The 24,459-nt window shown below is 34.5% G+C and overlaps 3 protein-coding genes across 6 annotated transcripts; 1 reads left to right on the forward strand and 2 right to left on the reverse strand.

Annotated features, from left to right (window-relative positions):
* Window positions 1-988: 988 nt before the first annotated feature.
* Window positions 989-6,792, reverse strand: LOC145222420 (armadillo-like helical domain containing protein 1). Of its 2 annotated transcripts, XM_080088531.1 has the most exons (9): window positions 6,482-6,791; window positions 6,233-6,399; window positions 5,922-5,998; window positions 5,568-5,677; window positions 4,923-5,017; window positions 2,172-2,288; window positions 1,605-1,813; window positions 1,466-1,543; window positions 989-1,406 (listed from the first exon to the last, which is right to left on the reverse strand). In XM_080088531.1, the coding sequence occupies exons 1-9, from the start codon at window positions 6,727-6,729 to the stop codon at window positions 1,335-1,337; spliced, it is 1,173 nt and encodes a 390-aa protein (XP_079944657.1). In that variant the 5' UTR covers window positions 6,730-6,791; the 3' UTR covers window positions 989-1,334. The 2 variants fall into 2 exon arrangements, with proteins under 2 accessions (XP_079944657.1, XP_079944658.1); XM_080088532.1 differs by lacking the exon at window positions 1,466-1,543 and having other exon boundaries at window positions 1,590-1,813; window positions 6,482-6,792.
* A 3,115-nt stretch (window positions 6,793-9,907) lies between these two features.
* On the forward strand, window positions 9,908-14,343 carry LOC145222422 (suppressor of SWI4 1 homolog). 3 transcript variants are annotated; one of them, XM_080088533.1, is made up of 5 exons: window positions 9,908-10,879; window positions 11,105-11,651; window positions 12,348-12,444; window positions 12,625-12,735; window positions 14,051-14,343. In XM_080088533.1, the coding sequence occupies exons 2-5, from the start codon at window positions 11,122-11,124 to the stop codon at window positions 14,324-14,326; spliced, it is 1,014 nt and encodes a 337-aa protein (XP_079944659.1). In that variant the 5' UTR covers window positions 9,908-10,879; window positions 11,105-11,121; the 3' UTR covers window positions 14,327-14,343. The 3 variants fall into 3 exon arrangements, with proteins under 3 accessions (XP_079944659.1, XP_079944660.1, XP_079944661.1); XM_080088534.1 differs by having other exon boundaries at window positions 9,908-10,874; XM_080088535.1 differs by having other exon boundaries at window positions 9,908-10,194.
* Window positions 14,344-15,623: 1,280 nt separating this feature from the next.
* Window positions 15,624-22,182, reverse strand: LOC145222418 (suppressor of tumorigenicity 7 protein homolog). Its single transcript, XM_080088529.1, has 15 exons — window positions 21,917-22,182; window positions 21,599-21,681; window positions 20,953-21,085; window positions 20,408-20,462; window positions 19,807-19,922; window positions 19,575-19,653; window positions 18,051-18,105; window positions 17,893-17,992; window positions 17,736-17,833; window positions 17,541-17,652; window positions 16,904-17,079; window positions 16,479-16,629; window positions 16,322-16,414; window positions 15,931-16,079; window positions 15,624-15,864 (listed from the first exon to the last, which is right to left on the reverse strand). The coding sequence occupies exons 1-15, from the start codon at window positions 22,110-22,112 to the stop codon at window positions 15,769-15,771; spliced, it is 1,692 nt and encodes a 563-aa protein (XP_079944655.1). The 5' UTR covers window positions 22,113-22,182; the 3' UTR covers window positions 15,624-15,768.
* Window positions 22,183-24,459: the final 2,277 nt, after the last annotated feature.

A 24,459-nucleotide genomic window follows, 5' to 3' on the forward strand; every position in this document is an offset into this window, starting at 1 on the left:
TTGTTAGCAAATTGAGACAGTCAATTCTCAATTCTCTACTTTGATTTAAACTTATCCAGTGGCACAAACTGACGCCAAATCAGATTATAAAACTACTTTAACCATTTCGTGGTCCCCCCCCCAAATTGTCTCACGGACCCCAAAAGGACCGCGGACCCCAGCTTAAGAACCACTGGCCTGGACGGACAACTTGCGTTTGCCTCCTTGTTATTGAGGTGAAAGGCCGCTGAAACCGTTTTAGTCTCGGTTAGCTTTAGCCTCCACACCCGATTGCTGGTGTTGAGTACAAAGCTGCGGTTGTGGACAAGCTCCATAATCATATTGACCATGTGCTTGTCCGGCAACATGCGGAGCAGTTTGCAATTGAGGCCGCGATGGCAGACTGTGTCGTAGGCAGCTGTAAGGTCTGGAAAAACGGCATCATCCTTCATTTTAGCTTTCCTCAAGATCTTGAGTGAGTAGGATGACGTGGTCCACAGTGGATCTTCCGCGTCTAAAACCAGCCTGCTTCTGGGGGAGTTGTTGGTCGATGACTGGCACGACGGGGGTGTGAATCAAACGCTCAAGGACCTTAAATTGGATGCAGAGTATAGAGACTGTATCAACAAAACAAAACGCCCGAATTTTGCATTCAAAAGATCGGTTGCGGGATGTGGTTAACAAATCTGTAAAGATTCTGACCAGTGACGACTTTAATAAATGACTTTGGCCACACCAAACCAAAGTAATAGAAATAGTTTTAGGGCGATCCGGTCCTTTTAAGCTTTTAAGACGCAAAAAACACCTGATGCCTCCTCAATTCATGCTGGTCACCTCTTTCAAGTGAATGTAGCCTGCATCATGCGTCAAAAACGGCACAGAAAACAATTAAAACGTTTTACGTTTAAATTCCGCACGTCTTAACAATAGTGAATGGGGAAGATTGAAATATTGAAGTGATCACACAGATTTGACTATCCTTTTATGGTTTTGATAACGTTTTGCTCTGTGTGTTTTTTTAAGATTTTTTTATTTGGTGCGGACGAGCAAGTTATCACGCGACGAATATGCGCAAAAAGACGTCAGAAAATAGTTAGTTACCTTGGTTCTCAGAAAAAAACAAAAAAACAGTGTAATGCCAGATTACAAATACTAGCTGACAAAGGTAAGTGAAAGCGCCTGGCTGGGTTAAACAAACTGTGCACAAGGTTAAACTCATTCACTTTTACAAAATAACGTTAAAAATTTGAATGATAACAAAATAATTCATAAACAAGGTAATTACTATCGTTAAGGTTATTATAGGCTTTACATGATAACGCATAATTTAAAACCAAGTTCAAAGAACAATGGTGTTAAATCTTATTGGACACAAGAACATCTGCTTGAACTGCACTTAAACTGATGTATAAGTTCTCTGGATCTACCTGCGAGGAAACAATACAACTGATGAAATATTCTCTATTCCTAACTCCAAATTACTTACCATAAATGTTTCATAGAGTTCTTCACCCATTGCTTGTTTAACAGACTCATTAATATCAGGAAATATGCGCATGAAGTACTAAAAATACTGACAAGTTTAGATAACACCCAAAACCATGATGTACCTTAAAGCTTTGTACCTCAAGAGTAAGCGATGCTTGTTTTTGGCTATCTGCATGATCAACATTTCCCATTGCAAACAATAATTGATGGATAGCATGAAGTTTCACAAGCAGTTTTCCATTATTTGATGAGTCACGAGCCACAATGCCAATAGTTTTTGCAGCAGCTGCTTGCTTTAAGTACATAGGCAAAGTTCCAGAGGTTTCTAGACCCTTTTTTGCAGCATCTATTGTAAGTGTAAAGTGATTAGAAGTAAAATCACTAAGCACTGTAGCTGTTTCATGAAACTTAGCCTCTTCAACTAAAAAAATTACAATCATGATACCTTTTTGTTAATTTTTGTCACTCATAACCCGTGGCAAATCCTGAAAGCTGTTGGGCTCTAAAATATTTACGTAAGGTTCCTAGTTATTAAGTATTTTGTATGGATATAGTTTTTGCAACAATAAAAACACTAAAAATGTGACAGGCCTGCAGTATTCTCTTGCAGTGGCAACTATGCATGATTTGTTGTATACAACTGGTGTAATAAGTCTTGGCTGAGAGTTGCTCCAAGCATACTCGACCCTTAAGTTATTACTTACTTGCAGTTGAGTTGGCTTTAATAATGTCTTCTCGACTTGGATGAAGTAATCGCACCAGAGCATCAAGCAGCTGCTCTTTGATATCAAACTCCACCAATTCACGAATATATTCTATAACTATTAAATCACAAAACTTTTGTAAATTTACAGAACTGGAAAAAAATCTAGTTATTGTCATTCTGTTGGGCCATATCTTTAAAACTAAAAGTATTTGACAAAAAAAATGTTCTGTGGAACATGCAAAACAAAAGCCAGCAAAACAAAATCAAACAAAAATGTCACACTTTTCCCCATCAAAGAATTTAAGGGGGACTTCCGATATAAAAGATAATGCCACAAAATCCTGATAAAAAAACTCATGGCAGCATTTCTATGTCATTTGATCTCACTTATGCCCTTTCATGATTATAATGCAGCCATAGAGGTGCTTTAATAAATACTTTAATGCAAGCAATGCATAACTGATGCCACATGTGGCCAAGAAATCGTCAAATCATAGATTATACAAAAAATATTTTAATGCAGAAATGCATTGGGTCCCCATCATTCCCAGAATTTAAAAACATGGATGTTCCTGCAGGCAGAAACAAATGGGTCCCCACATATGTTTCTGCAATATGTGACATTATACATACAGTGGATCATTTTTAGATATAAAATAAATTTGTATAAAAAACACATTTTTGGTCACTGTCATTAGCATTAGGGCTGTTATCAAACAAGTAATTATTTGATTATTTGAAATGTTTAATTACTTCAAAATTTATCAAATAATTTTTTACTTATTTTTAAATAATCAAATATTTTTTTTCTAAGCAGTAAACCACAATATATGTGCAAAATCAATTTATTTGAACACATTGGTGACATTGTTAAGTAATTACGGTTACACAGAAGCACTTAAACATATGTTTTCAGCCTAATATTAATGTTCATTACTAGGGATGTTCAAAGTAGAATAATTGGGTATTCTAGAATAATTGATGCGAATCTAGAATATCGAATCCAATTCTTATATTATTTTTGACTGAGCAATCATTAACCTTGACAACAACTAAAGTAGACCAGTTTAATACATTATAAAACATATTTTTCATTTGTAATGTAAAAAAAGAACCAAACAATACAAAGAAAATACTGGAAAAAAACTTTGCACAACTGCTTTTAAACTAAATGACCCAAAATCCACTAAGCCAGAAAAATAGCATAAGGTTAAAAAATAACTTTTACGATTTAATTTAGTGATAATTAATGCCTTTAGTAGAAGTAACTATGTTGTAAGCATGCTGTGGTAATTTGATTTGTTGATGGTAGAGGACTGACATAGACTCCCTAGTGTACTAATATATAACGTTTGTTAACCTAAAACAACTGCAAAAACAGGCACCCTAGCAAAGTTAAAACATTGGGTGATTTTAAATTCCAATTAAGCTACCAGCGATTTTGCAACACAAAATGTAAACTTTGCAGCGTGTATAACTGCATTTTTATGTTCGTATGGGGTTAAAAAATGATGCAAACGTCATAAGTTATGGGATTCCGTCACTGTTTTTGCGATAATAACAGACAGTCCCATGCTTCCAATCGCTGCCTAACGCCGCCCATGACCGTTAAATTTTTGTTGTCTCGGAAATAAAGTCAGAACAATTAGATGCTGGTGAGACGTTGCAAAGTCGCCGGTTGCAAATGGCATAAGCATAATCACGTGATCAGATGCGTGACAAGTGCGCTCATCGTTAATTATGCCTCCAACGCACAACCGTCGCTATAGCGTTGTTATAGCGACTCGTGACATGGCGTTATAATGTTGTATAGCGCTCACTGATTTGACGGGCGACGATACACTTGCCGTCTTTGCAATTGGTACAATGACCGGGCGTCGAAGTAAAAGCATAACACATGTGTTTACATTTTTGCCAACGACCAGAGCACACATTTATATCGGTTTTAATTACCCGATATAAACGGCAAAAATGGATGCAAATCTAAATGGATTCGAATCCAAACGATTCGTTATTCTACTTTGAACATCCCTATTCATTACCCATTCCCCCAAAAATATTAGACAGAAAAGCATGACAATTTACTGTTCATTGCGGTATTAGTTACACCCAGGAATAATTCAAGTTTTTCATGCAAGTGTGTGGTGTACAAGTGATTAAAATGGTATAGATCACAATTCAATTCAGCCAGTATCCAAGAAAAAGCTGTAGTAATTGTGTAAAAATACACACAGAATATGTTCATGTGCTATTGCCAAATTACAGAGATTAATTGAAACATGTCTCTATCTGTACTAATTATTGTTTTAAACAGAAAACATGATGTAGCCTAGATTTTTTTCAACCATCCTTATATAATAATAACTCTGGGCCTTATGTATCCGGTATTCTAAATTATTTGAATTATTTGATTATTTGATTTGAAAGGAAAAAAATATTTGATTTCTGAAAAATTAAAAACCTTTATTTGATAACAGCCCTAATTAGCATGTTTTACAGTAGGTAGTAAATCAGAACATAACAAAAATACCACGCTTTCGGGGGAGGAGACCAATAATAAACCAAACATTTTTAAAATTCAACTTTTCATTTGTGCCTATGCTGTAACATACAACAAAAAACACATTGATAATGTAGAGTTTTGCCTGATACTTGCATAAGCGAGTTGCATAATTGGCCAGGTGCAGACTAAGTTCACGTTTTAAAACAAAAAAGATGTATAAAAAAAGATGAGGTGTACTTTTTTTACCTTCATACTGAACTTCCAAGTGGTTTGATGCCAATAAATTAAGTAATGGTTCAACCAAACTAGGGTTTGCTGTGTCCACTGAACGTTGAACGATCCTGTAAAATTTAACATTATATTCAGCTATTTTTTGTTAAAAAAGGTTAACACCATTAACTTTAAATTTCTATAAATTGTGCCTTCAAACAGTTTAAAATCTGCTGAAAAAAAACAGACATTTGGGTTTGAAAGAGTGCAAAAATAGGTAAAAAACAGACATGTTTATACACGAAGCAAAGGTTTTCACTGTGCCAGTTGAAAATCTATCATTCACCCCCTCCCCCCAATCAGTATATCTAATTTTGAACAAAATCTTGGTCTAGGGCTAGGCCCTAAGGCATTGTGAGAGTAATTACGGAGTCAACTTGATTCAATTTTTTGCGACAAGCAAGAATGACAAAACCTACAGTAATAAATTTATTTCCTGCACATTAAATTTTGTACTTTCACCATGACTAAACATAAAAATGCATATTTTGGGGTGAAGGGATGAAAAATTGGTGAATCCAACTTTAAGTTACAAAAAGCATCTTAAAAAACAGACAAAAGCAATATATATGTGTCTCTTTTGAGAAAGGACACCCACAATAAAAAAGCAAAAACTACAACCTTAAATTTTGCAAAGCCATTTGCTGAGCTTTTGGTGATGTAGAAGGTAATAATGCAATCAGTCCCTTGTAAACTTGTTGTTCATACTTATGATTTCCTTCAGCAAGCAACTACACAAAGGCAACAAACAACAAACATATTTTAATAAATCTTGAGACTATTAACATAGCAAATCATTCTATTAACCTAATCAGATGTGTTTAACAAATTCATATGTTACAATAAATTTACAATTATTCCCCCACTGGGGTGAAGCAGTGAAAATCTGCAAACATACACATGAAATTGTTCGATGAATGTATTTGGTTATGGCTTACAACCTAAAAAAACAAACATCTGCAACAGTATGAAAACCTGTAAAAGTAGCTTTGCGTGGCTCATTGTATCTTCGGATGTAGACTTTGCCAAACATTCTGAAACTGCTCTTATCCCTTGAAAACAAATTTAAACATTTTGCTTTGCTAAAACATATAAAACATAGCTTTAATAATTTGTGTACATACAATGGTTGAATCATTTGTTACTAAATGAGCATTACAACACTAGCATAATAAGGTTCTTAAATCAGTCAAGATATCTGTGGTCAAATTAAAAGAAAATCAAACCACCCTTTCCTCACACAAAAACATGTGCAATCAATGTAAGTCCTGTTAACTAAAGCTAACCATAACTTTCACAAATTAGCTCTTTGTGTTTTCGTCCTGCTGAGCAAATTGAACAAAGTACAACTAAACATTCAGCTTTATCTTCTTCCAAAGATTGGCGAAGACCAATTATTTCCAACAAAGTCAGAATTCCACCAACTTCAACAAACTCCATGACATACTTCTGACTAAAAAAATACTTTTATTACAAAAGGAATTATAACTTTCCTAAAAATGTTGTAATATGATAAACAATAAAACAATACCTACCCATTCGTAGCAGAAATAAAAATATGAATTGCTTTCAGTTGCAGGCTAATACATGTTCGCATCATATAGGAAAGGCGTAACCAGGCAGTTAGTCTATTTAAAAACAGACTTGCTGAAAATTCCAATGCCTCTTCAAGTTCATGACATGTTTTTCCGGTGTGATTTTGAATAAATTTTGATAAAATGTCCATACGAACAGCTGGTGAACCCTTGTCCCATTCTTTTAAAAAACCTCTCAAAAAAAGCATGCTAAAATTACTTTGTGGCCATCAACACACCCTGAAAAACAAATCTATAAGGAACCTCAGGATTAAACATTAGTGTTGATAATTATTGATTTTGCTGCATATCAGCAATTCAATTTTCTAACGTTGTATTATTAGTGTAACCTGTAAAACTAAATGAATGGTCAGCAGACTTTTTTGTACTGTAGACCAATTTGAGCCATGCAACATTTTGTGGCAATTGTTTTTGTTCCGCTTTTATTACAAAAGTTTACATAAAACACAAAACAGTATGAAAACCCTTACAGCAGCAGATTGGAAGCAATAAAATGATTAGAAAATAGTTGCTGTCCTAAGTTTTAGTAGAAAACGTAAGCGTTTGTAAACAGAATTTAAGCAACCCGCGAAATTGGACTGTCACGCCATAATTTACATCGCTATGAAACCTGCCTATGATGTCATTCACTACAGATTTCGCCTGTGTCAATAGTATTGAAATAGATAAAAATTACACAAAATGTTTGCTGAAACATGAGCTACATAAAGACTTAGTTTATGAACAACCATCTTTTGACTGGTGGCATCACTCTCCGGCTTGAAGTTTGTAAATTGTGGTTGGCATAACAACCATAGAAATCTAAACAGCGCCGAAAGTATTTTACAACTTTTGAATCGGTTTCAGTAAAACATTTTAATGCATTGAGTACCAATATGCATAGAAGTCGACATAGCGATAGTTAAACCTGTGGATTTATTGGTTGTAAACTCTTGAGATTTAACAGGTTCTCTGGATTTTCAAATCTACCTACGGCTACGCGAACTGCGGCTAGCAATGTTGGCTGGCCTGCTAAACGCTACATCTCTTAAATCAAACCATTCACTGCAAATACGCAACTTACATTACTACTTTATTGTGAGTAGATTTCGATTGTGTGTTAGGTATATTGCCAGTATTTTTTTGCTCTATTTTTGGTTGGCCTAAAAATTCAGTTGGCCTAACTAGAATAGGTTTCGTTGGTACGAAAGTCTGACGAATGTACCGACAATTGAGTGGAGTTGAGCAGGTAATAAATAATTTAAATCTCTTAACGTTTTTTCTGATGAGGAAGAATCCGTAAGCAATGTTTTTTCAGTTTAACAAACAATTTTCATTCAGTCGGTCAAATTGAGAGGTTATTGGCAGAATGGCAGTGTTTCATACCGGAACGGAACGAAACCGCAAATAACGTTATTCGTTCTGAGCAAATTATGTGTTTCGTTATTTCGTTCTAGACTAGACCGATATTTTCATTTAGTTCCGGTCTGACCGAACAAAATTCGTAACGGTATTTTTCGGTATTTCGGTCTTAACAAAAGAACATTTTTTGTGGTCTTTACAACTATTAAGGTCAAGCGAAAAAGGAAAGAAAGTTGCAACACACAAGAATTACGGATGTAAATTGTAGGAGCTTCAATTTTTATTATACCGTATTTACTCGATTGTAAGCCGCGGCTTTGTATTGTTTTTTAGCTGCCGTTTGTGCGGCTTATAATCGAGGGCGGCTTATATTTTATTTTATACCGAAATTATTTCTACACTCCAACATTTTAAATTATTTGGGTTCAAAACATGTATGCGTGTACAGATTATACGTCGATATACGTTCTGTTGCAGGGTTGGGTATAACGAGTCCTATCAGTCGAGTCAAGTCAAGTGAGGTTCGAGTCTCAAGTCGAGTCAAGTCATTCGCGGTTCGAGTCAAGGCAAGTCCCAAATGTTTTTGCGAGGAAAGGTTGAAGGTTTAGATCAGGGGTCTTCAACCTTTTTGGCTCAATCGCCCCCTTTCCAAGGCACTGGCTTCTAATCGCCCCCCTGAGATTTTTTTTTGTTATTTGTATAAAAGTTCAGCCATTTGAGCAGATATGGGTGGTTAGATTCACATAGCAACACGAAAGCTTCAGTCACCAGTTAAAACCTAATTTTATTGATACGACAACACGCAAGGTCCATTTCACGCAATTTAAACGCATTTGAGAACGATTTGTTACATCATAGACAAAACAAAATTACGATTATGCGCAAACAATCGCTTTTTTTGTTGAAAACAATAGGACATTACTTGGTGGAGGTGAATCCTAAATGATGCAAATACTTCGCGGTTTGGGAAGCACTTGTAGGCCTATAGCAAGGGTGTCCTAACTTTTTTTTATTGGGGGTCAATATTTACCAGGCAAAGACGCCCTTTTTTATAATTTGAACACAAATTTACGGGATTTAGGGAACCTGTGGAATTTTGTTCCGTCACCACCTTCCGTTTTGTCGGTAAAGAAAGTTCCATGGAAAGCTTTTGTGTGAAGTGGCAAGTCGACAAAACCCAAAATCTTTATTCAAACTATGGCGGGTCTTACGCAACACAATTTGAAAAAAAACAGCCGCGGGCCTTGTGAAATGCCGCCGGGGCCGCATTTGGCCCCCGCACTTTAGACACCCCTGGCCTATAGGAAGTGTAAAAGCGAAACAAGTTTGAGGTAAAGCTAGTTACTGTTGTATTTAAGTATGGCCCATCACCATACATAGCCTCAATAAAGTGCCCCCTGTGGCTAATTAAATGCTCAACCTTGGTTTCGAGATCACAAAAAGTACAAACAATCCCCAGTAAACACAATGTATTCAAATAGCAGCATGTTTAATCTGATGTGTCTATTGTCCCTGGTGTTTGTTTGCAAGACGAATTATATCTGCTGTAAGTATATGTTAGCTGAGTCTCACAGTTCTTGTACATATTTATACAGTCAGTAACGTTGAAATCGCTCCCTTTTAAGTCAAATCGCCCCCCAACTTCCAAAATTGTCACCATCGCCCCCTCGGTAGACGAAATCGCCCCCTGGGGGGCGATATTGCCCCCGTTGAAGAACCCTGGTTTAGATAGTTAATCTATTTGAACGGATGTAAATAATGGTCAAACGGATGTAAATTGTAGGTTTTTATTATATCCTAACGGCGCGAAATTTTCAGCAATTGTTTCATGTCAAATGTCCAGAACGAAATACCGGAATAAAAAATAACGGTATTTCGTTCCGTTTCGGTATTTTGAATATTTTTTATTTCGGTATTTCGTTCCGGTATTTGAGCCAAATATTATTTATTTCGTTCCGGTTGGTTATTGGTGTCAATTACATAGCGCCGCAAGCGGTCAATAAAAAAATTTGGTTCAACATGTGTTTGTGCTCCGGGAGCACATGGCATGCATGGTAAATGCGTACAGTACAGAATGAATTGCATTTCATTCGAGGTCTACCAGGCTTTATGCTTGTATTTTGCGCAGTAAGAATAAAAAAGCAGAAAAACGGAACTGCGGAAAAAACAAGAAATCAACAGCACTAAAAACAGAAAAAAATCAAAAGATGGGAAAAGGGAAATGTTCTGATTCTGATTGTTGTATGAGAGGAAGATTAGTTCCAGAAATACAGAAAAATAATAAAATTTTTCATATCATAAATTTGCTAAATGTGAGTCTAAACGGAAAATACAGGTTGTGATGTCATTTTAACCACATTACATTACCACACATTTTTTTTAACCGATGTTTATGATCTGTACGTATTTTGTACCAATATTCCAATATAAAAACATTTCTCTTTTTCTTGCTTTTTTAATTTTAAAACATTTGATGTAAAAAGTTATCAAACTGCCTTGAAATGATTGTAATCTAAATTAATTATAAATATTTTTGTAAATTGGTAGCTTTAAGTTTAAGTTACACAGACTGGTCTGGTAGCCAGCCGGTATGGATAGTATGGCAGCTGCACACCCGAGACTATTTTGATTGCACACTTGAACAACCCCTCGAAAAAAGGCTTCGGCAAAAATTTTCTATTGTTTTCTTGCGTTATTGACAAAACATTAGGCCTGGGCGCCAAATAACTTCTGTTTTCCAGATTAGTTAACCAGTGGCGCAATTGTATTTGACGGTTATTTTGAGATTTTGTTAAATATTTGTAAATCGGTTAGCTTTTTCTTGATAAGGTGCACACTTGACTGGTTCGTGCACACCCTAAAATTTCTTCTTGCACACTTGCACACTTGAAAATTCTTCGTGCACACCCGAGATCTCGGCGAAACGTGCCATAAAATCCAATGTGGGTAGCCAGTATACTGGCTATAGCCACAAATCATGTCAAAAAACAAAGTAAAGTAAGATGACTAAACTTGTATTAGTTGTATATGTATATTTTCCTCATTTTTGTTGTTAATTAATATATTGTAGCAGATTTGCACAGTTTTATGTTTACATAGTCAGTTTCGGGTATTCTACTTTAAACATTTTTACCCATTGTGATCCATTTTATAAAGCTTTGAAGGAATTTGTTAAAAATATAAATATGTTTTATTGATATTATTTTGTACATATTTTTGCAGCCCTGAGCTTTTAAAAAATGGCAAAAAAACGCAAAGGAAAGGCAAAAAAACTGAATCAGCATGGAAGTAACCTGGAGGTGGAAATGCAGAAGGCTCCCCATACATTTGTATTTTCAAAGGACCATGTTGGGACAAATGTTCAACAATTAACTTCTGATTTTAGAAAACTTATGGAACCTTACACAGCTTCAAATTTAAAGATCAGAAAAACTAACACTTTAAAAGATTTTGTTGCTGTATCTTCCCCACTTGGTGTAACGCATATGATTATGTTTACAAAATCTCTTTCTGGAATCAACATGAAAATATCAAGGTTGCCTCAAGGACCAACAGTACATTTCAAAGTTTTAAAGTATAGCTTAAATAGGGATGTCAACTTGATACAAGCAAGACCAAAGGCTTCACAGGGACAGTTTAAATCTCCACCACTTCTTGTTTTGAGCAACTTTTTACAGTCTGAAGCAAACACATCTAAAAGTGGCAAGTGTGAAGTGAAGTTATGTAGTACATTGCTACAAAACATGCTTCCATCATTAAATATTAACAGGTAAAGTGGCTATCATGTTCATATAACTCCAATTAATCAATTTTATTTGCACAAGTATTGTAATTTCCAACAACTGGTACCTTTTGTTTGAACTCTGGATAATTCCATAATGACGGTTGCCAAAAAAATCTGTTTTTTAAGATTTTTTAGCAATTTTTCAAGATGTTTCAATAGTGTTTGGTTTCATACCAAAACAAAAATTGGTTTCGGGCAAAGTTTTCAAAAAAGTTCAGGCATAAAACTTTTTACTGTAGGAATTTAAATTAAATACAGCTTCAGACCGACAAATTCGAATGTAATAAATAAAATTACTTTTACAAAACATGATTGTTGCTAACTGGCTTTGCAGGTTTGCGCAGTTTATATGTGAGAAAGTGTATTGTTGGATGTTATAAATTAGTTAACTTGCATTACCAATATCTAGGGTTGGCAAGCCGGTCAATTGACAGCACTCTATTTAACCGGTCAAATACTATTTTCAATTTTAAAATTCAAATGTGGTAAATTTTCTTGGACTTGCTTTTTAGTTGTTGGAAAGGGTAAATTATTTCTAATACCCCTTAGGTAGAAAGGTTGAGGGCATATATAGAAATTTAATCTCTGAAATTTTAAACACCTAAAACCCACAATAGCTGGATCAAGCCATTTACAGACTCTAAGCTACTTGTTTGATAATTTTGTTTGTATTTGTTTCAGATTGTCTGCTGGAATGGTGCAACGCTGCTTACTGTTCAGTTATAATGCAAATAGTAAACACATTGAAGTCCGTCATTATAATGTCGCAACAAAGCCTGTAAGTTCAGCATAGATATAATTGTCTTTAAAAATTTTGGGGGGGGAGGGGGTAAACTAAGACCTAATTATGTTGTTGGTGACTGGTAGATCATCTTATAGCTCCACCCTAAAAGACAGTAGCATTTTCCTAAAAACAAACTTATGAAATCTGAATACAGGTTCTGTTCTTATTTTTTAGTCAAATGTAAGCCGTCACATGGATGATTTGTTGAGTAAAAGACAGTCAGTTCCAGACTTAAGCCCTTTAGCTGACATAAGTGACTTACTGATGTCACAAACTAAGGAAAAGGTAAGATGTGCCTTGTTTGATTTTAAATACAAGTTGTGTTGGGCAGTTTGTTAAACTTGCCATTTATAGATGTTGTTTGTTGTGTTTTACCCAAATATTTATCCCACTAGCCCCCTAAAATGGGTGATATTTTTAAACAATGTCTGAATTGATTGAATTTGGACAGTTTGTATAATATTACATTCTGAATGCTGTATCGCATTCATGCACTTTCCGATATCCACCTTGTAAATTAGTTGAGGGGAATTTTAGGACAAGTTGATCTGTATCTTGCATATCTGCTCCACAGTATGAGCATTTCGAATTAGTTCTGTGTAATCATTAATATTGACAACAATGAAAGCGACCTGGTTTAATACATCATAAAAACATATTTTTCATTTAAACTGAAAAAAAAAACATTGGGAAAAAACTTGGAATAACTGCATTGAAACAAAATTCCCAAAATGTGAAGACCCAAACATATTAAACACACAAAGTTTTTATTGCTTGTTAACTTGAAACAACTGCAAAAACAGGCACCCAAACAAAGTTGGGACATTAGGTGATTAGTTTTTAAATCCCTATTAAACTACCTGCACTTTTGCAGTTGAACTTTGCCATGTTTACTCACTACATTTTTATATTTATCTGGGGTGAAGATCTGACCCAAACATCAAATGTTAACAGACAATACCATGCTTCTAATTGCTGCCTAACACAATTAACATTAATTTTTGTTGTTGTCAAGTTAGAAAACAATCAAACGCCAACAAGGCGTTGCAAACTGCATCGCATAATTGTAATCACTAATGCTTAACAAGCAAGCGCCATATACTAATCGCTAATTATGCCTCCAATGCATCACCCTCATTATGGCGTTGTTATAGCACCTACTAAAGGACTTGATTCCACTCTGAACACTTCTAGCAACAACCAGTAACGGTTTTGACATCATCAGGATGTTATTAGCCCCACGCTATAAAAATCCCATTCAAGTAATGAAAGTAGTTTATTCTCGAACATAATGAGTGTTCAGTTGCATAATTACATACTGTTACACCAAATATGCTTTTTGTTTGTGGTAACTGGTTACAAGAAAAACATGTCAAACTTTGTGGCTTAACAGAGTAACTGCTATAAGTTTGTCTAGCAGCTGTAAAAGTTGCATCCCAATTCATGAAACATTTAATGGCAACATGCGTCACACAAACTGGAGGCAAGAAAAAACAAACAAAGTCAAATCAAAATGTGTAAGGGGACCCATAGTTACTATTTTTATCATCAAGGGAAATGTGGAATAAATACTTTGTTCACCTATGGGTTTTCTATTCAGGTTCAAATTAATGATGGTTCAGTGTGGACCTCTGCTAGCCCATCTGCAATGGTGGGGCTGACAGAAATTGGACCACGGATGACTTTGCAGATATACAAAGTTGAATCTGGGCTTTGTCAAGGGGAAGTTATCTATCATTCCTTTAGAACTAAAACTCTGGAAGAGAGACATGCAACTGAAAAAAAAGTTAAAGCCAGGCATACATTAAAACAAAATCGACGGTTGCAACAAGAAAAACGTGTCCAAGAAAAAAGGAAAAAAATGTACAAAAAATAAAACAAGAATTATGTTTATTTTGTGTGCAATGCTGAAGGTGGTGTTTGCTATACCCACTATGACAGAAATTAGATATTTTACCACAGTACAGTGCAAGCAAGCAATCAGCAGGTGTGTCATTGTTGTTGCTCTGCATGAATATAATTGTTGACTAAGGTGAAGTTACTATACTAGTTGTCTGAAAATACACTGCAATATGGGTAGAGCTACTAACATAAGAACTCAAATCAAAAATTGATAATTTCTCATGTTAAGAGCACAGTTATTTAAATAAACAGTAAGGCTGGGATAGGGTTGCGAACTAAATTTAATGTTAGGAACTAAGTTTATAAGTTGGTTATATCGTTTTTATGAAACCTTACCCCAAAAGCCTTAACTGTCAGCATCTTGACATAATTAGCTTTCCAATACCCTTTGCACCATCCAATCATATTTAGCAAACTTTGTGTGATGCAAGTTCTCACTGTAGCAGAATTTCACAGTATAATATGTGACTTATTTTCAGCAAGTCAACTGTCAATCAATCCAATGAATAGAATAAAAGCCCCAGATGTTCTTCTGTTGTTAATTTCTTCCACCATTGGATTATTATTCACATGTATTTGTTTGGAGTCTGGTTTGATTCTTTACAGTTCATTTGGCGAGCTTGTACTTATTTGTGTATTTCATATTTGTACAGGTGTGTACTGGTATTAATATGTTCATCTGTTTAACTGCTTCATGACCTACCCTGATACTAAGTTCAATTTTTTGGGTGGGTTGCATCATAGAAGATACCCATACATTTTTAACTCTTATTATGGGTCACCTTACAGTTAGGTAACAGTTATCCAAAGTTTATTGTCCTGAAGTTTAATCCTGATGGGTCGATCACTTCCCCTCCCCCCAAACTCCTAAACTGCTATCCATAACCTAGAAGTTTTTATTGTTAGTTGGTGTATTGCAGAGTGTCTCAAACCATTTTCTAACTTCTAGTGTGATTTTTTACAATTTTTACCCCCAAATATTTGATTAGTGTTACAGTTCCACAAGTCAAAAATACAAATCCTAATGTGCAGTTGTAGATATGATGCTCATTGGGAGTTAAATTTCAGCCCAATTGGCTCAGTAATTACAGCCCCAAATATGTGTGAAAATGCTAAACTATTGACGGCCACACCACACTGGGAGCCATGAAAATAATATGATTAATAGGTTTATGCTCCCCATAGGCTTTGGAGATCTCTGTTTTACACATGAAAGCGCAAACATTTATGAATGGTGTTACTCAGCTTTGCATCAACTTCTACATTTTGCATTTTTTTGCAAGAATCATTATTTAATGTATTCGCACATTAATGGCACCAAGTCTTTGGTAGTGACCATAAAAAGATCCACAATTCAACAAAACATTGCAATACAAATTCTTGTGTACACTTTGTGAACAGATTTTATTCTTGGTTTTAAATTCTGGTCAAGACATGCCACAATGAAGTCGGCATTAAACCATCAATCTTTTCCAACAAGTAGGCAAATGGTTGTATTAAAACTCCAAGACACTAAATAAAAATTGATTGAAACAACTTTGATAGTTATTGGTTGAATACTTCACTGCAAAGATTTACCTCACTAATTCCATGAGCAATAATTATCATCAGGTCCGGGTACTGATGAGTTAAGATGGCAAGCATTGCGGTAAAGGAGCAGAGACACCCTACAAAGACGATGAAAAAAGGCCACTCCTTTTTTGGGTACACTGACACATAATGAAAACCTGCATCAAAATTAATATTTTGGTTTGCATTTAAGAATAATGTGTTGCTAAATTTAGCACCATCTTTTTAATGAAACAGTTAATATAATGCTATGCTTGGCAAAATCCTGCTGAATATTGAATGATAATTTATTCATGGAAGTGGTGCGGTACTTTAATTTTACAAGTGTATTTTTTAAACGGTATGTACATCAAGCTATGGTTCAGGTCAAATAGTGTTTCTCATGATAAAAAATACTTACTTGGAAGCAGCTCCCTGTCTGCATTTTCTGTACAGTTGGGATAAGGATAAAAAAGATGACCTTTTTCTAGGGGATATGGAATCATTCGAAATGCTAAATAAATGTTTCAAAATGTTTATGACAGCAATCACACAAAAATTAATAAACGATCTCTTACTTCCTTCCCAGGTGCAGTGCAAGAGATTTAAAGCACCATCAACATTTTTCCAATGGGGTAAATGGTAAAAAGTGTAGGCAATAGCTTCTGAGTCACCACGTTTTAAAATGTGCTCCGGTGGAAGTATCAAGTTTTTCATTTCCAAAAGGTACTGAGACAAAAAGTGTTTTTTAATGAACATGTTCAATACAAATTTGCAAGCATTGGTGCTTCATAAATATTTCAACATGCACTACAAGGCATTATGTCATTTTACCATGTTTAATGTCTTATTCAGCATGGAGCGCAAAATATTAATGAATTCTACCCATTAACCTGTGTGCTATCAGTTACATGTACCACTGGAACAACTTACTGGTAAACAATCAAAATGAAACACATATGTTCACAACCTGTTAGCAGCAGTCTTATAAATGCAAAAGTACCTTTGGTACATGTGGATTAAATTCAACAGCTCTGTGTATAGCTTCCACTGCACTCATCTCAGCTGGAGACAACCCCCTTTTAGTGGCAACTTCTAAGGAGAATTTATCACATACTGCTCGAGCTTTTAGCAAAGCAGCAGTATAGCAAATTGTGGCCGACTTTGGAAGACTAATATCTGTAATAACAAATAAACTGGTCAAACCATTGGTCTGGAGCATTCTAACCTAATTTTTCATCTGAAAAAAAAATAGTTGTGTATTTTTTTACCTTTGCCCTACAAGTTACTCATTACAAAAAACACATATAGTCAGGGGTGGGATTCAGCCGGTTCGCACCGGTTCTATAGAACCGTCTCATGAAATTTTATCAGATCAGCGAACCGGTTAGCATTACTGGTTACTGTCAATGGACTTTTTGTAACAGAACTGGCTGAAAAATATGACTTTTTTGATAGAACCGGCTGGCAAAAAATTTGAATCCCACCACTGTATATAGTTCAAAACTTGCAATCAGTGTTTACACATGCATTGCTGGAATCTGCTAGAGACAAGACTTTTCAGTGGCCAGAAAAGAGAATCCAAGACTCCTTTAGAGACAGATTTATAAAAATACAGATATTAACTGATTTTCACTAACCATCATATTTATACAATAATGCTTGTGCATCTGAATATGCCTGTAGTTCTAATAAGGCTTCCAACAAATTTTCATGAATGTTGAGATCATTGAGCGGAAATTCCTTCATCAACTGCAATTTTAAAACATTTAGCACTGTAACTGGGCACTAAAATAGATTTTTAATGACACAACACTACCTTATATGTGACTTACATCTCTCATAATTTTTACAGCTTCTTTCGTTCTTCCCAATTTCCGTGCACACATAGATAACCTCCGCTTGATATATACCAACACATTTGAATCTCGTCCTAACATACAACTATGATTAAGCAGGTGTCATGCTTTAAATTGGCATCAGGTTACTTACTATGTTCAGATTCATGCACACTGCTATGGTGCTGCAATAGTTGGCTTTTGCGATATATCACTTCACCCGATTTTAAAGCTTTTTTAAACATCTTTTCAGCCTTAAACGAAAAAATCATAGAGTTCAACTTTTACAGCAGCAGATTTTAGATAACTTACCTCCAGTATGTTGGTTGCTTCCTCCTCCGCTAAAAGAATGTAGCCAGCAGAACAGCTAACAAACAAAACAAAACAGGTATGATATGTGAGAATGCAGGAATTAAAATATTGTGTCACCAACTTCATGTGCTTAACTTCAAACCATTTTCGTAAAGCATACAATGCTTTTTGCAATACACATCACTCTAGTCAACACAACACTGGAATTATCAAAAACTGTACAAATTACATAACATAATTAGAAATGTGGGTACAGAAAAGAAGTTTGAGCAACTTTTTTATAGATTTATTATGTAGAAAAATGTCTTGTGGTAAGATTAGCAATGAGATAATTGTCAAATAGTATACATTGTAAAGTGCTATATTTTCATGGTGCTAAGACTACAATTGTTAATGCCAGCAGGCTTTTTGCATGTTTTTACATACATGCTTATTAGGATTTACTTTACAACAACATTGTTCAAATATCCTGGAGTTTCCTAAATTATTCTGTGCATTTCTGTCATGTATGACTGTTGGCTTTACATTCATTAAACCCACTGTTTCTTTTTCAATTTACTGTGGCCCATAAAACACACTACTATGACCATTTCTATCTTTTGTAGATGGCATTCAAATGAAAAAACTAGAATAGTGGTTTTCCTATATATTGCCAGTTTATATATACTACATCATATTTAACGATGTATCACATGTACCATTTACTATATTTATAATGGATATATATTTGGCACCTACATTTCATTGGGTCCCTACCCTTTTCCTGGCACTTTATAACATAATTGTTTCTGCAAGCATAATCTAATGGGTCCCCACACATATGCATATGCGATTTGGTAACAGTAAAAATAGGGCACAATCATTGTTAAACTGAAGTAGTGGTTTTCCTATATATTCCATTTTACAGAAACTGTGCCATATTTACGCACCATCCATAATTGTAAGGGATATATATTTGATGGATACATTCAGTATGGTACCAATATTTTTGTGGCCTGTTATAACATAATTGTTGTTGCAAGCAAAAACCAATGGGTCCCCCCACACACATATATTTTGAATTCGTAACAGGATGAATGGCACATGCATATGGTAGGTAAGAATTTGGGGTCAATGTAAAGCTCCAGACAACAGAGATTACCCCTTCAGGCAAGGGGACCCATAATAACATGCATTACAAAAACAGAGCAAAACAAGATGGTCTTTTTCCTGATGGCAGTTAACTTTCAAAAAGCACTTGACAAAGATTTCCAACTAATTTTGTTTAAAAATCATTTGCTTTCTCTGTGATTTTGGTAATGTATATATATCTTAACTCTGAGCTTTTGGAAATGCAAGTCTTCTCAGATTTATATATTGGTAATATTATTCACCACTCGTTTAAGACAAGCCTAAATTTGCCATGTTTTGTTTGCAGCTAATTTTTTTTCATAAATATCAAATCAAAAATTACTTAACAATGGTAAAGACTTTGTTGCTAAAAAATTATACATGCACACCCAAAAGCCATAATTCTAAACTTACTCTGGATCATCTTCAAGTGCCTGATGTGCAGCTTTAATGCGTGATTTGGGATTCCTCTCCCTCCATGCCTTCTGCATTACTAAATAGATAAAAGAAAAACATTAGTATCTTACCATGTTACTAAAACAATAAATACCAGAAGTGTTTTTTTTTTCAAAACTACACAGAAAATTGATGTTTACCAAATTGCCAACCATTTGATCACAAGAGAATACAAAATAAATCAAATTACTGCTGTCTGCATGCCGAAGACTATCTGTGTCACACGTAAAAAATGTTTGATGATCCTGTGCAGATAAGTTCATGTCATAATAAGTAAGGGGTTCCATTCCTGTCACCCACAAAAATCTGTAAAAAAATAATTTAATGCAAACTGTTGTCTAAATACAACAACATTCAACATTAACCCTAAGGAATTTAAATCCTATTTGGATTTCCACAGATATTTAGGTCATGGAATATCAGATACAGGATATTACCAAACTAATTTATTATTAATTTTTGATGTTTTGTCTTTCAAATTGTAGGAGAAATAATAGTAGTTTCATTATGAGAAATGCATGTAAAAACTAGAAAGGTGGCTATCTGATATACTTCCATTTTATCTATTCTATATCCTATGTTACCAATTTAATATACATATCATTTAATCTACACATATGATTGTTTTTGTAAACAAAAACGAATGGGTCCCCACTTCCAGGAAATCTACTAGTTGTGTTATTCATAATAATTGCTATTTTGTAAAAAAGAAGATATTGCTAGAGCAGTGAAAAAAGGGATAAAAACATGAGTTACCATTCTTGGAAGGTAAGTCTATTTTTATATTATACCTGTTGTATTCACAACCTCGAAGAAGATTTAAAGGATTTTTCCACACTTTGCATTCTGAAAAAGCAAGTTGCAGTTGTATATATTAGGTAATAGTAATTAAACTTTATGACATGTTTTTTCAAAGTAAACATGTAGTATTTAAAACTCGAGATATGATTTTGGGTAAATATAATTTAATTTTAGTTTGTTGATAAAAAAAGGTTTGCCACCCATTGCAGCAACCAAGTAGATCCCTGTAAAAAAATGAAAATTGGCTACCTATATTTTGTCATTATATGCCCCATTTTGCAATTTAAGATACACAACACTTTCTAACATCACTGAAATTGGTAATGGTATAAACCTGGTGCATTTTTTTCATTCTTAAAGAAAAATTAGTAAAAAGCACACACCCAAACTTTATGACTTGTTGTCCATTTTCTTTTTGTATTATTATAATGTTAAAAATAGTAAAAGACGTGGTAAAAAAGAACATGAAAAAGTAGATATTTCACTAATGGCAACAAATTACTGCACCTGTAATAAAAATAAATGTAACATTTACTTTGTTTGTTTTCATTTGTTATTTGAGAGTTGGTCTCTGCATCGTCACCTCCCAGCAAAGGACCCAAATGATTGACAGACACTTGCTCTATAAAAGATGTTCCATATTTCCGAAAGTACCACCACTCAAACACCTGCAAATCAAAACATAAAAAAATAACAAACAATTTTACCATTGTAATAATAGCAAAATACAATAAAGTCTTTCATATAAAACTATAAGGTTGTGATTTGCAATTCAGTAATTAAACTTCAGATGTTTTGCAAGAGGTAGTAGTTGATTCTTTTTTGTGATATTTGCAGACAAATCCCAGAGTATCTAATTGCCTTACACAATACCAAGTAGTTTGTTTGTTTTTTGCCAACAACCTGTTGCAAATTGCATCGCATAAAAGAGTCACTGATATGTTACAAACAACGTTCATGTGCTAATCTTAAAGTATCCCCCTTAATTCTTATGCCAAACGTTGTTAGAGCATTTGAACCTTTTGACCTGAAAAGACCGGACTTCTATGCCTAGACATTATCCTTGTGTTTGTACAAACGATCAGAGCACAAATGTTTCATGGTTCCAGTTACCTGATTAAATGCAACGGGTTCGATAATCTACTTTGATCATCCCTAATTAGAACAATTAAAAAACTTACCAAAATAATTCCTGAAAGCAATGAAGAAGTTCCAGTAAGGGCAACATAAAACTTTGGTGTCAAGGAACTCATGAACACACTCACTGAAATAGACAAAATCAGTTGCATTTAATCAACATCGTTTTATCAGCAACTTTTTTGCAAATTCCACTTAAGCAAATAAACATGTTTCTGGCACAAGAAAAGCAACAAAGGGGAATCAGAAGAGTTTCCCCTTTCTATAGTATGTTGATTTGAGAAAAACTGACAAATGTTTTCATTAGCATCAGTAAAGAAATTGGCAATGCAAGATTTTTAACATAAAAAAAGATGACTTACTTGCTCCAAGATTTTCAATCAACTTTAATGGACCACGCAGAAAATACACCAAAAATATTACTAAAAACAGCCAAACACCCCAAAGATAACTCCAGGACCAGGATGCACTTAGGCCAGAGATAAATTCCTTGATGCCCACCCACAAAAACAGAATACAGGCTTTTATATATCCAGCAAAATCAGAAAAAATAGCCATTCCCACACGTTACCATGTTTAAGGAACGTAGATCGACCTTTAACATAAATTGTTATTTTTATTTTAAATACCAACAAATATATAAATTAAAAAAGTTATCAACCAGCTAACAATAGACTATTATCAGTCATATACTTTCCAGTAGCATTACAATCATTAATTTAAAAATAATAGTTTAAAAATTTGATTAATTGCTTATGTAATCATTAAATTGAACAGCAACATGTATAAATCAATTAAACCAAGTTGATTTAGTATCCCGTATTAAAGTTTTTCCCAACTACACCCAAACACACTTCTAGAGGCATTTTTTGCTGAACCATAATAATATGACCAAAAACATGCAAGAAATAAAAAATAATAATACTGTTTAATTCCTACAAGAGAAAATGCATACACTTTAAACAGTTGTGACACAAAAATTGAGAATATAGTGTTGTTGCCAGGTATTCTTCATAGACTTTACTTTTTGCTCAACTGGCAATTAGATAACTATATATCACTCATTGACAATGGAGGTTTGTTTTGCACAAGCTTTAATCTGTGACTTCAACAATCTTGTGTAAATGGTTCTTACATTAAACAACTTTACAGCATTGTAGCTAACTTTTTAAAGGTGTGATAACACTAACTTAGGCCTTCCCAATTCTCATGGTAACCTTTTGAAATGCTTTGCAGTCATTCAAAAAAAGTGTTATATATACTTATGCACGAAAGCTTACTAACCACTGCAGGGTTGCCATACCATCCTTATTTCTAAGATTTGTCCTTATTTTGAAGGGCAATGTCTTAAAAAAGTTCATTGTCCTTATTTCTAAGAAATGTCCTTATTTTTGACTCGAGTCCTTATTTTGTCTTATTTTTAACAATTACTAGTCAAATCCCTCCTACAAGTAAAAGTAAACCTAGACCTGAGCTGTTGTGAGATGCACGAAGTATTTTTTACGAACGAGGAGTTGCTGGAACAGATTTTCCTGGGCAAAAAAATATGACATGTGATATGTCATGGTTCGTATCTTGTTCAAAAACGTTTGTTATGTTTCATATGAAAATTGGATTTTTCGATTGTCCTTATTTTTGGTTTCAAGTCGATGGCAACCCTGAACCACTGACAAGTACTTGTATAACTCGGTGGGAAATGTATTATAAATGGGTTACTCTAAAATATGCAATCTACACAAAGCAAATACTAGCAATGTACTATTCGAAGTTTCGAACCTTGAGTGCGAAAACAATAACATTACAGTGCTTATGTAACTATTGCAACAAAACCTTGGCTTTTAAACATGGCAAAAGATTATTATAACTGAGTCACTGACACTTTTAAACTAGTTAAGCAAGCTATGACAAAAAAAATCTTACATAAGTTTATTATAATGATTCAAAATGTACTAAAATCAATAAAAGCAGAATAGCAAATTGTGGGTAATACCTGAACCTAAAGCCATTGTAGTCAAACACACACAAGTTTATTTTATTGTAATTTTACATTTTGGGGCCTGTGGTTAATCAAGGCTTCTAACTCGCATAGCATTGCATTACTACCTATATGATATTGATATATATATTGCCGTTAAAAGCTAAAATCATAAAAAGAAATAAAGTTACAAGACAAACTTTTACTACCTGCTTCCTTAAAAGCACAATATACTTAACTCGCACAAACAAGCCAAGATTGTGACTGGCCGAGGCGAGGGCACAGTGCACACAAAGCCAAATAGCCGCCATTGCCTACTGTACCTTACCTTGCCTTACATTTTAGTGATTTTGCCAATATTTCGATATTAGTAATTCAGAAATGGCATAAAATACTGACTGACAGTGGTGAGTAAGTGGTAAGGCAAAGGCATACAATCAGTGTTTCATAGTTCATACCGGAACGGAACGGAACGTTATACCGGAACGAAATAAATAATTTTTGGCTCAAATACCGGAACGAAATACCGAAATAAAAAATATTCAAAATACCGGAACGGAACGAAATACCGTTTTATTTTATTCCGGTATTTCGTTCTGGACATTTGACATGAAAAAAATTCTGTAAATTTCGCGCCGTTAGGATATAATAAAAACCTACAATTTACATCCGTTTGACCATTATTGAGAAATGTTATGTGACGTAACAACTACCGACAATAATTCTTGTGTGTTGCAACTTTCTTTCGTTTTTCGCTTAATAGTTGTAACGACCACAACGAAATGTTCTAATGTTAGACCGAAATACCGAAAAATACCGTTATAAATTTATTTCGGTCAGACCGGAACGAAATGAAAATATCGGTCCAGAACGAAATAACGAAATAAATAATTTGCTCAGAACGAATAACGTTATTTGGTTTCGTTCCGT

Source organism: Phallusia mammillata, chromosome 4, assembly GCF_965637545.1.
Source record: "Phallusia mammillata chromosome 4, kaPhaMamm4.hap1.1, whole genome shotgun sequence".
In the NCBI taxonomy this organism is placed as follows: Eukaryota; Metazoa; Chordata; class Ascidiacea; order Phlebobranchia; family Ascidiidae; genus Phallusia; species Phallusia mammillata.

What these genes read in the sequence shown, in the direction of transcription:
- LOC145222420 (XM_080088531.1), bottom strand. Translation starts at nt 6,729, where the DNA reads ATGCTTTTTTTGAGAGGTTTTTTAAAAGAATGGGACAAGGGTTCACCA. An exon ending in ACGCAAAGCTACTTTTACAG is followed by an intron (nt 5,678 to 5,921) that starts GTTTTCATACTG and finishes GCCTTTGTGTAG; the next exon opens with TTGCTTGCTGAAGGAAATCA. An exon ending in TAAAGCCAACTCAACTGCAA is followed by an intron (nt 1,814 to 2,171) that starts GTAAGTAATAAC and finishes CACTTACAATAG; the next exon opens with ATGCTGCAAAAAAGGGTCTA.
- LOC145222422 (XM_080088533.1), top strand. Translation starts at nt 11,122, where the DNA reads ATGGCAAAAAAACGCAAAGGAAAGGCAAAAAAACTGAATCAGCATGGA. An exon ending in ATAATGTCGCAACAAAGCCT is followed by an intron (nt 12,445 to 12,624) that starts GTAAGTTCAGCA and finishes CTTATTTTTTAG; the next exon opens with TCAAATGTAAGCCGTCACAT. An exon ending in TGTCACAAACTAAGGAAAAG is followed by an intron (nt 12,736 to 14,050) that starts GTAAGATGTGCC and finishes TTTTCTATTCAG; the next exon opens with GTTCAAATTAATGATGGTTC.
- LOC145222418 (XM_080088529.1), bottom strand. Translation starts at nt 22,112, where the DNA reads ATGGCTATTTTTTCTGATTTTGCTGGATATATAAAAGCCTGTATTCTG. An exon ending in CGAGGTTGTGAATACAACAG is followed by an intron (nt 19,923 to 20,407) that starts GTATAATATAAA and finishes ATTTTTTTACAG; the next exon opens with ATTTTTGTGGGTGACAGGAA. An exon ending in TTGCTCATGGAATTAGTGAG is followed by an intron (nt 15,865 to 15,930) that starts GTAAATCTTTGC and finishes ATTTTTATTTAG; the next exon opens with TGTCTTGGAGTTTTAATACA.